At 36.1% G+C, this 11,915-nt stretch overlaps 1 protein-coding gene across 1 annotated transcript in view; it reads left to right on the top strand.

Moving 5' to 3' along the window:
• Positions 1 to 11,915, top strand: part of CALCRL (calcitonin receptor-like) — a 22,776-nt gene that overhangs the window by 256 nt on the left and 10,605 nt on the right. Inside the window, exons 2-6 of the mRNA XM_009995228.1 lie at positions 802 to 946; positions 2,302 to 2,412; positions 3,320 to 3,432; positions 6,633 to 6,724; positions 10,839 to 10,965. Of these exons, the coding sequence (XP_009993530.1) occupies positions 802 to 946; positions 2,302 to 2,412; positions 3,320 to 3,432; positions 6,633 to 6,724; positions 10,839 to 10,965 (588 nt within the window). The remainder of the gene's footprint in view (positions 1 to 801; positions 947 to 2,301; positions 2,413 to 3,319; positions 3,433 to 6,632; positions 6,725 to 10,838; positions 10,966 to 11,915) is intronic.

The raw sequence follows: 11,915 nt of genomic DNA, 5'->3' as shown, positions 1-11,915 counted from the left end.
AGCAGAGGACTTCACAGGAACAGTTGACAAGTGACAGGCAGTGCTGTGTAGACTCGAGGAGGAGTGGAGGAGCCTTCTAGCTCGGGTTGGGAGGATATCCTTGGAACTTGTCATTTCATCCCTTGTATGACAGTGGAACAGCATTTCAATCTGCAGGGGTTTTTTTCCGTGAAACTTAGTAGCTTCCCACAAAATATTTAACTTTTAATGCACTTAAAAGCTTTGGGTTTTGATCAAGATCCATTTTCTTGGTATTTCTTTTTCTTTTTAAGAACTATAACAGCTGGTGTTGTCTTTTGAATATAATTTTTTTTATATATTCTGAGAGTTGATTTTATAGTTCACAAAGCTACAGAGAAACCCTGAACAAGATCTGAACAAGCCAAAAACTTCCATGCATGCAGTATATGGAAAGTCTCTTTTCATAAAGGATCATTTTGGGCCTGATCGAAATGCCTTTTAGACTAATGTAACATTGATACATTTTACTGGGTTTTGCAAAAGCTGTTTATATGCTTTTCATTGCCTCAGTGCTTTCTGTGAATTTTTCTGTTATAATTTGCAAAACCTGCAGTTTGTTCCTCCCCCGTGTTCATTCAAGGAAGTATTTGTCAAGATTCAGTAGCAACAATTGCTAAATTAACTAGAAAAACACAAAATCATATTGTCAGTAATGAGACTGAAAGATAATCTTCCTTGAGTAAAATAATATTTAAAGTATATTTTAAAAGTTTTGGGCCTTAAGAAATTTATAGTGGAGTTCATACATGACCTGCTAAAATAACGTCTTTTTCCTCTTAGTTTTTTGCCACTGCTGTACCATCCAAAGGGCACCAGAACATGACAGAGGACTTGGCTCCACTGAGTGTTACACGGAATAAAATTATGACAGCACAGTATGAATGCTACCAGAAAATTATGCAAGACCCTATTCATAGGAAAGAAGGTAGAGATTAGTTTCTTATAACATTTTACAAAGGCAAATGTTTAACAGATATAATTACAGTTATTCAGGATCCTGTAATAATACAAATTTCTTGTCTTGGTAGCAATAACTTTTCAGGCTGTAACTGTATTTGTACAATTTTTTAGAAGCATTACTTAGGGATTTGTGGATTTAATGATATGTTCTATTATTACTGCCCATAGCATGGCTTCTTACTTAATACAAAGCTCTTGTTTCTCATAAGGAAATGTTGATTTAAATAGCTATCCTGATAAAAATATAATTAATCTTAGCACTTTATTTCATTTTATGCTCTTATAATGCCTCTCTGGTCATCTGCCTTTACAAACTGAAACTACTTAAACCACATAATATCCCTCCCCTGAGGTTTGTGTTGGTGTCATTAATACTTTTCTGGTAACATTCAGAGCTAACCTCAGTAATTGTACCTGTCACTGTTTTCACTGTTTCTGACTTGATAACTTCTGGAAACATGGAATGGCTTCTGAGGCAAGAAGAGATGTGAGTATGACACTGTAAGCTCATGCCCAGCCTGGGGCATCACAACTTCAGAATGATCTGGACAAACTGGAAAATCTTCAGATGAGAAGAGGAGGAATTATATGATTTAAAAATGCACTCTTTGAGATGGAGGGTGTTAAGTATTAAAAAGAAAACTGAAGGAAGATACTAAAAATATATTCAAATCCATAGAGAGGGTGTGTCATTCTGCGTGCCTTTTTGGAAAGGGTTTGTACACAAACCCCTGGTCTCTTTCAAGGGAGAATGATGTTAAAATTTGTGTGAGTGCAATGAGGCATTGAAACAGGCACTTGAGGGGCACTGTGGATTCCCTGTCCTTGGAGCACTTAAGAGAAGAGTCTGTCCACAGTGACTGCTGCAGGTTTAGCAGTGGATGCCTCCCAGCCAGGCTTCCTGGTGGATTCTAGGACACCACTGTGTTTTCAGTGAACTAGTAAACATATGCAAAGGCTTGATGTACATCCGAAATGTAAGTAAAGTCAGTGAAATGGTCCTTGCAAGCTGAAGGCTCTTTGCTAATACGCATTATTTAGCCTAAATTGATTTACAGTTTTGCCCACTGTGCTCTAGATTTGTGGGTTGTAAATGCAGACAATTTCAAGGTGGATTTCAAAGAACGTTCAAAGAAGTATAAAGAACTACTTCTATTAAGCAGAGTTTTAATTAACTACTGCTAAATCATGTTTCTGTTTTCTTTTTTTCTCATAGCTACAAGTGAGAAACTTGCCTTATGCAGTCTCACATCTTACTTTTGAAAGATGATTATGGAAGAAGCATTGTTATTTTATTATAAGGTCTCTACTTGTTTGCAGGTGCTTACTGTAACAGGACGTGGGATGGCTGGTTGTGCTGGAGTGACGTTGCTGCTGGAACTGTGTCAGTACAGCGTTGCCCTGACTACTTTCAGGATTTCAACCCATCAGGTAAGTGTGAATGGGCTTCTACACCAACATCTGTCTTAACAGAATGAGGTTTGGGGTGCTTGATACCTCCTGTTTGCCTCACTCAAGTCACCAATGCTCCAGAATTTCAGTAATAACAAATCCATTATTTGCATTTTCCCTTTATCACATAGAAAACAGGCAAGTTACTTATTTTCTTTTCTGAAATATATCCTTGTGGGATTCTGTAGATGAGGAAATAGAAAGTTAGATCACAGTTGTTTCCTTTCTGACAAAGAGCAATACTACTTACTCTTTTACCTCAGTTTAGCAGTTGAAATCAACAGGAGTTTCTCCTGTAAGCAGATCTTTTCCTGTTCCTGTAGGCTAAACTTTGCATCTGCGAGCATGTGGAAAACATCAGACTTCTAGTTTTGTCTCTCTCCTGCATTTGGTATTTCATAGGATCCTTTTGTGCCTCATTCTATTTGACGATAGAAATTATGTGGTCCCAGGAGTTTCCCAGTTTGGTTTTTGAGCACTTTCTCTATTGATGTTTTCCTGCCTGTCCAATCCCAGTTTACAGTGGTAGGATGTCAGACTTCAGTTAAGATCTTGGATGTTGCACAGGCCCTTTAAATATTCTTGCCACTTCATCTAGTAGTTCTGTAACAATTTGATATATTTTGATACTTACTGGATTGGAGGAGGGAAATCTATTTGTTTTCTTAAGAAAAAAACATCAGATCCCCTTGGCAAGAAAAAGCAATAGCCACTAGTTTCTCAGAATTCCTAGTAACAAGCAATGTCTCTGGAGTCATATTAATAAAGCTGTCATTTGTTTGCCAAACTTTCTTCATTAAATTCTGGGCATCAGGAAATAGAACTTCAGTGCTGAATGTTTTTTTGTTTGTTTGTTTTTCTTTCCATCATCTTTGACTGACTGTAGAAAAAGTTACGAAGATCTGTGATCCAAGTGGGAATTGGTTTAGACACCCAGAAAGCAACAGGACCTGGACAAACTACACCCAGTGTAACAGCTATACGCATGAAAAAGTGAAGGTAGGAAAAGAATCAATGTGTTTTACCAGTGCCAATAAACTGATCTGAAAAATTTCACAAATATCAAAACTAGCTGATGATACATCAGAATGCAAAAAAAAAGCATGTTGAATAAAAAGGATTAATTGCACAAAACAGACTAAAGAAAAACACCCAACCCGTCTGCTTTGTCTTTTACAGCTGTTTGTTGTTGTTTTTTTTTACTGCTTGAATAATATGAACATATATTTGTTTATGGGTATTTCAGATATAAGGGTACTAGTCACCCACAGGCATCTACTGGTGAGCAGAGTGCATGCCTTCTTAAGAGCAGAGTTTTACATTTTGTCATTTGGAAGCAGGGGCCAAGCTCTGCAGAACTGCAGGATTTTTTTTTTTACTGCTTGAATAATATGAACAATATATTTGTTTATGGGTATTTCAGATATAAGGGTACTAGTCACCCACAGGCATCTACTGGTGAGCAGAGTGCATGCCTTCTTAAGAGCAGAGTTTTACATTTTGTCATTTGGAAGCAGGGGCCAAGCTCTGCAGAACTGCAGGAGGTTTTCACATCTGCAGAAGTAAGTGCTGAGTGCACAGGTTTATCCCATTAACTTAGAGTCAGAGGTTTTCAGAAGGTGCACAAAGTTTTACTTAGGTTAATACATCTTCAAGGCAGCTTTAAGAAGACTTTGAATGTTTGATTTTTACTTCCCCAGTGTGAAAAGCAAAGCTAAGCTTTTCTTTTTTACGAAAGTGTAGGCAAGCTGTATTTGAGTCAATTCTTCTCAGGCTCTTTAGAGGCCAATGGGAAACAAATGATGAGAAGTGTTATATCGGGTTTGTTTTCCCTTGTGATCCTTTTCCTGTGCATGACTTGTGTCCTGGCTCCCAAGTGCCATTTTTTCAGTTTCTGAGATACTAAGCTGTTCACACAAATGGAAAACCTGTACTGTGAGTTTATTTAAGTGAAATTTTGCAAGCATGCAGAATTACCTCAGGCTGGACAGCAAAATGCTTTGAGAGTTGTTTTCTGTGCGTGCGCATACCCTGTGTATCTGTATAGATGGTATTTTTACAGATTTTGGTTTATCTTGAAGGTCCCCATCCACTGAGAGATTCAGAGGGCAAAAAAGAAAAAAATAATAATCTTGTAAACCTCCCGATGCCCTCTTCTTGAGGTACTCTGTGATAGATGAGAATATAATGGGTAAACTTGTGGATTTTGCACCCCTCGCCCTAACTGTTCACTACTGTTCTTCGTGTTTATGAAAATGGGATCGAGCAGTACATTGAGACTGTAAATGCCCAAGAACTAGGAATGTAAAATGCAAGTCAGGATAGACTGTAAAATAATTTGGACTTGATGGAAAAGTTCTCAATAATTGTTTCAAGAATACTGAGATATAGTAGAATCCTAACTGCCTGCATCCTTGCTGTAAAGAGTGCTCTAGGGTATTTACCTAGAAGCCATGTCGAGAGAAAGTGGTAATAGATGATAATGAGGTGCTTCTCTATTGCTTTTTCTCAAATCATAACACATTGAGTGGATTAACAGCAGTTTGATTCTACTAGCAGAGAGACTCTAAGTCATTGATTCTGGCTAATAATTGGCTGGAAATTGGGAGAATTGTACTTGGACAGGAGCAGATGGATGCAGATCCTTCTTTATGAATAATGAGCTAGTTTTCCTCAAGCTGTTTTGCCAGCACATTTCAGCTCTGTCCTACATTGGAAACTATTGTTCAAATGCAACAGTAGCTCCCAAGAAAGGCTTGCTGCCTGCTACGGTTCTGGTTGCTGTTCCATGGAACAACGTGATCCTTTCACTTTGCTCAGAAGGCAGGTTAGATAATGAACAATAGACGTGACTGTTGCCCATTGTTCACTTCTTACTGTCACTGCCCTCAGCAGCAGTCCCTGCTGTACCACTGTTTTGTGCCAGTTCTAAATTGGGCAGAAATCTTCCAAATCCTTAACGTGATCCTTTGCCTAAATTGGCCACTGAATGAGGAGGTGATACAGGTTGAGTGCCTGTCATTATGTGTACATAGCCAAGCTTTAGTTCAGAGGTAACCCTTGTTTTTTCTCACTTCCACATTTTTAGAAAAGTTTCACTTATAGATATTGCTTTTCTTTTTAAGTTACTGCATTTTAAAATATACTGATAATTTGAAAAATTCTAGCAAGTACCATTGTCTCTTCTTAGAACCTTCTTAAAGCTTTCTCTGGAGTCTTTTCATCTTAGTTCAAAAGTCAGTATACGTAGCAGGCTGAAATTAGTCTATCTGAAATTGGAAGGATATTTTCAGAGGATACATGCAGTTTGGAGTACAGGAGCATTTGTATGTAAGCTCTAATTCTTCCTATAGAATCCAAATAGTTATGTATTATTGTGATAGTTTAAGGTTCCACCTGAAAATGTTCATTTATTTATGTGAAAAGTCTTAGTTTTAATGCAAGAAGAGAAAATTTGTGAGGCACATTGCATGGCTGAAAGAGGTTTGTTACTAGTGAAATTTGATAAAGTCATTAATTCAAAGAATTAATGATAACATGTTGTATGTATTCCAGATATTGATTTACTGGTTCCTCATTTTTACCTTTTCTGTCTACCCAGCTTCTAATGATTCTGTAATTTGGCTGTTGGCTTATTTAACAAGACTGTTTAGTCTTTGCTGATTTTGAGTAATTGTGAATGTTTTTATGTACTTCCTTAAATGCTGAATGCAAACTAAATTTCCAATATCATAGTCACAGCTTGCTTTGAGTGAAGTATCTTTAAGTTATAAGAAAATAACTTGTAGGAGGAAAAATACATAAATTCATATAGGAAGCACATATTTTACTAAAGTGTTGTGTTGATAGATGAATTAAGCCTCAGACAAGAACGCCACAGTGCAGTAGCATAAATAGGTAGATTTTTGTAAATACTCATCAAAAACATAGTTGTATATGTTAGAAACCTGATGTTTTAACTGATAAGAGGGAAGTTCTGGTGGTGATTACAATGGATGTCTTGTGTACAATACAGAAAGATAATTTTAGTAAGATGTTGATTTGCAGGATTCTGGACTTGACTTACCATTATCTGTAATGTTTTTATTTTCTTAATCCTATTATTTTAATTTTATCTGCTAGAAGAGATGTAAGTATGTGCTTTGCCAACAATAGTTCTGTGTGCATCACAGGTGCTTGATTTTGTTCTTGTATTGCAGACTGCTCTGAATTTGTATTACTTGGCCATCATTGGACATGGTCTTTCGATTGCATCACTTCTGATTTCTCTTGGCATATTCTTTTATTTTAAGTAAGTATATTTAAAATATTTTACCAAATATCAGTGGCTGCAATAATCCTCGTTTCAATACTTTGAAGCTGAAGAAAGTTTTATTGGTTTGGCGCTGAACATTATATCATCATAAAATTTTAGGTTTCTTTTCTGAGAAACCTAAAATACCAAATCTTTACACCAAAAACTGTAGAATATGTTGAAAATAGGAAATAGGAAAATGGGAAAAATATGTCTGCTTGTTGGATTTGGGTTTCTGTTTCTTTAATAAGTTACAGTGTGGCTATGCCATGCATCAACCAAACTAAAGAGGAAATAGAAGCCAAAATACTGGTGACATATGATAGGTACAGTCACATTCCTAAGAAGGTAGCCACAAAATATTATAAACTAAAGAAAGCAAGGCTAAGAGCTGCAGTAAGAATGAGAATAATAAAAATAATCCTATTTTTTTATTCACATTATCATGTCTATGATAGTTGTGTCATGTCCACTGACAGTTTATTGAAAGAAGGTTTGAGCAGTGTATCACCCCTGTCACAGCAACTTGTAATATAATGCAAATATCTATAAAGATTAGACTACTTATTCACATTTTGTGAACTTTTCTTTATCTTTTTGTTGTTGTTCTTAAGAAGTTGACAAGGCTTAGTAGAAAGGTGAAAGCAGAAGTGTTGCCACTTGAGCACAGTGTAGGTTTTCCTTGTTAAACTGGCACCAGTTTAAACATTTTTGCCTCCTTTTTTATTGGATAGTACTGAGGTGCTCTACTGTCTTACCTGTTTCTTACCACTCTACCCTACTGTCTGAATCCATATTATTTTTCCCCAAACATATACACAATAGCATGTACATCAGCCACTGTGGAACTAGCTCAGATTTTGGTTTTCTTATGCTCTGGACTTGATTAGGCAGGAGTAACAGATACCTGTTTTACAAAATCCTAATTAGTCACATCAGGCTGAGTATAGTTAGTTATACTAACTATAGTTAGTATAGTACAGAGTATGCAATTTAGATATGCATCTTTTCCGCAAGTTCTGGGACAACATTTCCACAACTCATCAACAAACCAGTGTTTCAGCTTTGTTGCATCTCTTTGTGAAATCCAGTATTGACTTTTCAGCATTTTCTCACTTCTTTTCATGAGGACAAACCAAAACATTTGTGTTTTTAAAATAAATTTATTTGCATTTGACCTGTAAAAACAATAATAAATGTTTTAAAATTCACAAAATCAACAAGGGAAGCAAGTCTGAGACCTTCTAAGAAGCTTGATTTTGGTTTAAAAAGGGCTATACTGTTGCTATAAATGTTACAAAAAGTTTAACAGACTAAATGCCTAGTGTGAAGTGCTTTGACATAGACTTTCTCAGGAGAAAACAAAAAAGATGTGGAATATGACACGATTTTAAAAGTTCAGAGAGGGTAAAGCATGGTTTTTCTGTACTGTAATATGAAAACCAAGCCAATTTCATCTTGGCTTGTGGCACTTAGTGGAAAAGCAGGTGATTGGCTTTGCTACCGTTTTAACTATGTCATGTTTGTCCAACCCTCCAGGGATTATTTTATTTTTTTTTTCTCCCTTTGATAGAAGGATCATCTCAGAGAACCACATGGAATTAATCCAGACCCACAAACCACAATTTCTAGACTGTGGTTATATTGGGATATAAAAGGAAATGACAAAATTTAAAAGAAGCTAAAGCAAGTCCTCTGCAAGCTGTTCTCTCGGGATGTTCAGTTTCTCTCAAGTATTTTTAGTACCAGACGGGTATTTAAGGCTCTAGATTAATACCAGGATGTATTATGTATCAGCTGAAGCTTGTATAATTATTCATAGCTCTAACAGGTGGACCTTTTTATTTTCTTCCCTATTGTGTACCTTTGAATTTGTCATGTTTCCAAAGAATTTATTCTGTTAGTTGATTGATAGTTTCCAGATATTTGCTGGATTGGTGACCATTAGAATATTTTTGGGTTTGACAAGAAGGGTAGTACTTTTCTCCATAGGAAAGATGACAGTTTTTTAAAAATACTTGCATCTTGAAAAGTTGAAGATGGTTTTTGGAATTTTATTTTTTCATTTCAAAATGTTTTTTTCTTCAGAAAATTATCTTACTGGAAATACTAATCCAGTTAGTGACTTGTGTTCCCTGAGTGGACTGCAGTTTTTGGTTAATTGCATGAAATGGGCTGTAAAGTTGGAACTCTGAATTTCCTCACTGAAAATTCATCTGGACACATAAAAATAACTTGTGCAGCAGCTCTGCTTCCTCCTTCTGTTACATACTCTAAACCATACACATGTTTACTAGAAATCTTCTGTTAACAATAGTTTTATGGTTTTCATAAAGAAAACAAGGCAAGAGAAACTTTAGAAAAAGTGAATTTAGAGACAGGGGAGCTACAATTTGAAATATGTCCCCTTCCCAACCTCAAAGAAAATAAAACAAACATAAAAACCCACCTGAAATAATGAAGTTGTCAATGTCAAATGTCTGTCCAATTTCATGACAGCGCTCGCAAGAGGACAACAACACTATGATGAAAGAGTAGGCAAACAGCCCGTGATGGATGATGGATAGAGAGTTAGGGGGGTTCCTAAAAGTTATTTTTGGCTGGATGAACAGTTCCCCATGTCCCCATATGTGGATCTCACTGCTTGAATTTTGCAGTATTTTAATACCTTAAAAAAATGAGTTCCCAAACACATCTGGGTGCTTTTGAAAACTTTACCCATTTTTCTTTTTGTGAAATAGTGGACAAATTAGTTTTCCCTAATGCCAAAGACATACAGGAGTCAAAAGAGGAAGGGAACTAGGTAATTTAGCAGGAACTCTGTTTTATTTTACTGCAGAAGATTTAATCCAGCAATAGGTCTTTCAAATGTCCTTGGATCATAATTAGGAGAATTAAGTGATTAAAGGATATTATGTCATTAAGAAAAACAGTCAGAAAAAAAGGAATATAGGAAGGGTAACAGAAGAGGGAGGGTGGGGAGGCTTAGGAAAAAGATTTATTTTTTTTTAACCAAAAGCAGTCTTCATTTTAAAATGTCATCAGTCCTGCTTTCTTGTCTGGTGATCCCTTCAATCCTTTTATGCATGGGTGGAGGTGGGTGTGGGTGGGTGTGTTTGAATATTCAACAGGAACAGCTGCTGGATGACCCGGAGAGATGGCCCCATTAGCTGTGGAGCTTTTCCTTGCTTGTGCCTTGAATCTTAACCAGACAAAATTCCAGAGTTCTTCAGGACTTGTTTACATGAATCCCTGAGTTGGAATCTAGTGTTGCCTCTCTTTTCATATATGAACCAACCATCCCTACATATTCAAAGAACATAAGAAAGGCATATTGTAATAATCCAATTTATATGTATTTTGGGCCTTAAAATCAAAGACAGAATAAAACAGCCTGATGGAATATATTTCATAATTTAATTCATGTCCAGAGCTGTGTTCTATATATTGGACATTTTTCTGTTTTGTTCAAGCAAATAACACTTGACAACCAGAGGTTCATGTAGGGTTGTTCTTGTGCTGCACGGCAGCACTGGTTTCTAGAGTGGTTTCCTTCCCCCATATTTACTTATATATTCTATATACTTAGTTATGTGCAAAAGTCAAGGTGAGATACACAGAATTTTACTTAATTGAGTATTTCCCAAGCTGTAGGATTAAGCAAAGAAAAATGACAAGACTGAGTTAAAGAAATGTGCTCAAAAATCTTTACAGGTTTGGGTAAATGAAATTGTAGGGTAAGACAGCTGAAGCTCAGGAATGATAGCTAACTGGGAAATTCTTTAGATACTAACAGGGAAAAGGTCTAGATCTTCCAAAATACGTTCCTGCTATTCAAATAGTTTTTAGATAGTCACTACAAAGCAGGCCCTTCATATTAAACATATTGGAACTGAAGCTACTTGCTTTGCCTCCTTTGTCCAAAAACAAGAGGTAAGGGGAAGGTGTTACCTTTCACATCATTCTATAAAATTTGGGCTAGAGCTGAAGAAAGTATTGATGTAAGATTTCTTAATAAAATAAATAATTTGAGTATTTCAAAATTTCAGAGTCCCCAAGTACACAAAGTTGTCCCCCCGTGTATTCATTTGTTCTTGTTTCTCTTTTCTAGGAGCTTGAGTTGCCAAAGGATTACGCTGCATAAAAATCTATTTTTCTCTTTTGTTTGCAACTCTGTTGTAACAATAATTTCACTGACTGCAGTTGCCAACAATCAGGACTTAGTTGCAACTAATCCAGTAAGTAAAAGTGTATTTCACACCCTTGTTGATTCATATGTGAAAAACTTCAGCAACTCAGAAGAGATAAATGAGACATGAATACTTGATGAAATGCTGTCTATATTGAGTTTGAAATGTTCAGTAACAATGTGTCCATGTTACGTAGTACAACAGATGTCTGACAATGCTTTTAGCATTTCACATTGGAGGTTTCAAAATATTAAAAACATTCTAAGAGACAGAGCATACTGAACTGCTCTTCTGAATTTGAACAAATCACTTTTGCCCTGAAACAACTGCAAGAAAAATAGCTTATTCTAGATGATGTCAGTGAGGTTATAACAGTTGAATCCACCAAGGAAGGGCAGTAAAAAAAGATTGTTGGATGTCAGCTATTTGCCCATTACTTTAATTTTGCCATCTTCAGTTGAAATGAGAACAATTGTTTGTTTGTTTGTTTTGTGAAGGGAGATAAAGCTGACCTTTATATTCCAAAAGTAAAAAGACAAATAAAAAAGCTGTCCATTTGGGTCTGATTTTCCTCTCTCTCATTTCCTGATAATACCAGGGTAAGTGAATCAGTAGCCTCTCCCAAAAGTCTAGGAGTTATAGCAACAGAAGAGCATGAAAACGAAATACCCCATGGCTTTATTTTTATTTAGACCTGGAAGATAAATCTACATTCTGTGAAAGTTAGGGCAAAGCTCCAGAATCTGAAACAAGTAAATAGAGAAATTATCTGTCTCCTGTAAAAGCTCATTAAAGTGCTGGAAGATAGGTTTAAGGGAGCTGCTAATAATTATCATTAAGAGAGTAGCAGAACATGGTATATAAGAACATGGGCTTTAAGCTAAAGGCCAGAAATAGATCAATCAAACATGCAGCAATTTCAGAAGGAAAAAAGCCAAAACCAAAATAAACCAAAAAACCCCCACAAAACAAAAGGATCTACCTTGTCCAAATCTGGG

Source organism: Chaetura pelagica, unplaced genomic scaffold (assembly GCF_000747805.2).
Source record: "Chaetura pelagica isolate M959 unplaced genomic scaffold, ChaPel_1.0 scaffold33, whole genome shotgun sequence".
Taxonomy (NCBI): Eukaryota; Metazoa; Chordata; class Aves; order Apodiformes; family Apodidae; genus Chaetura; species Chaetura pelagica.
This window is presented reverse-complemented; position numbering and strand designations above follow the sequence as displayed.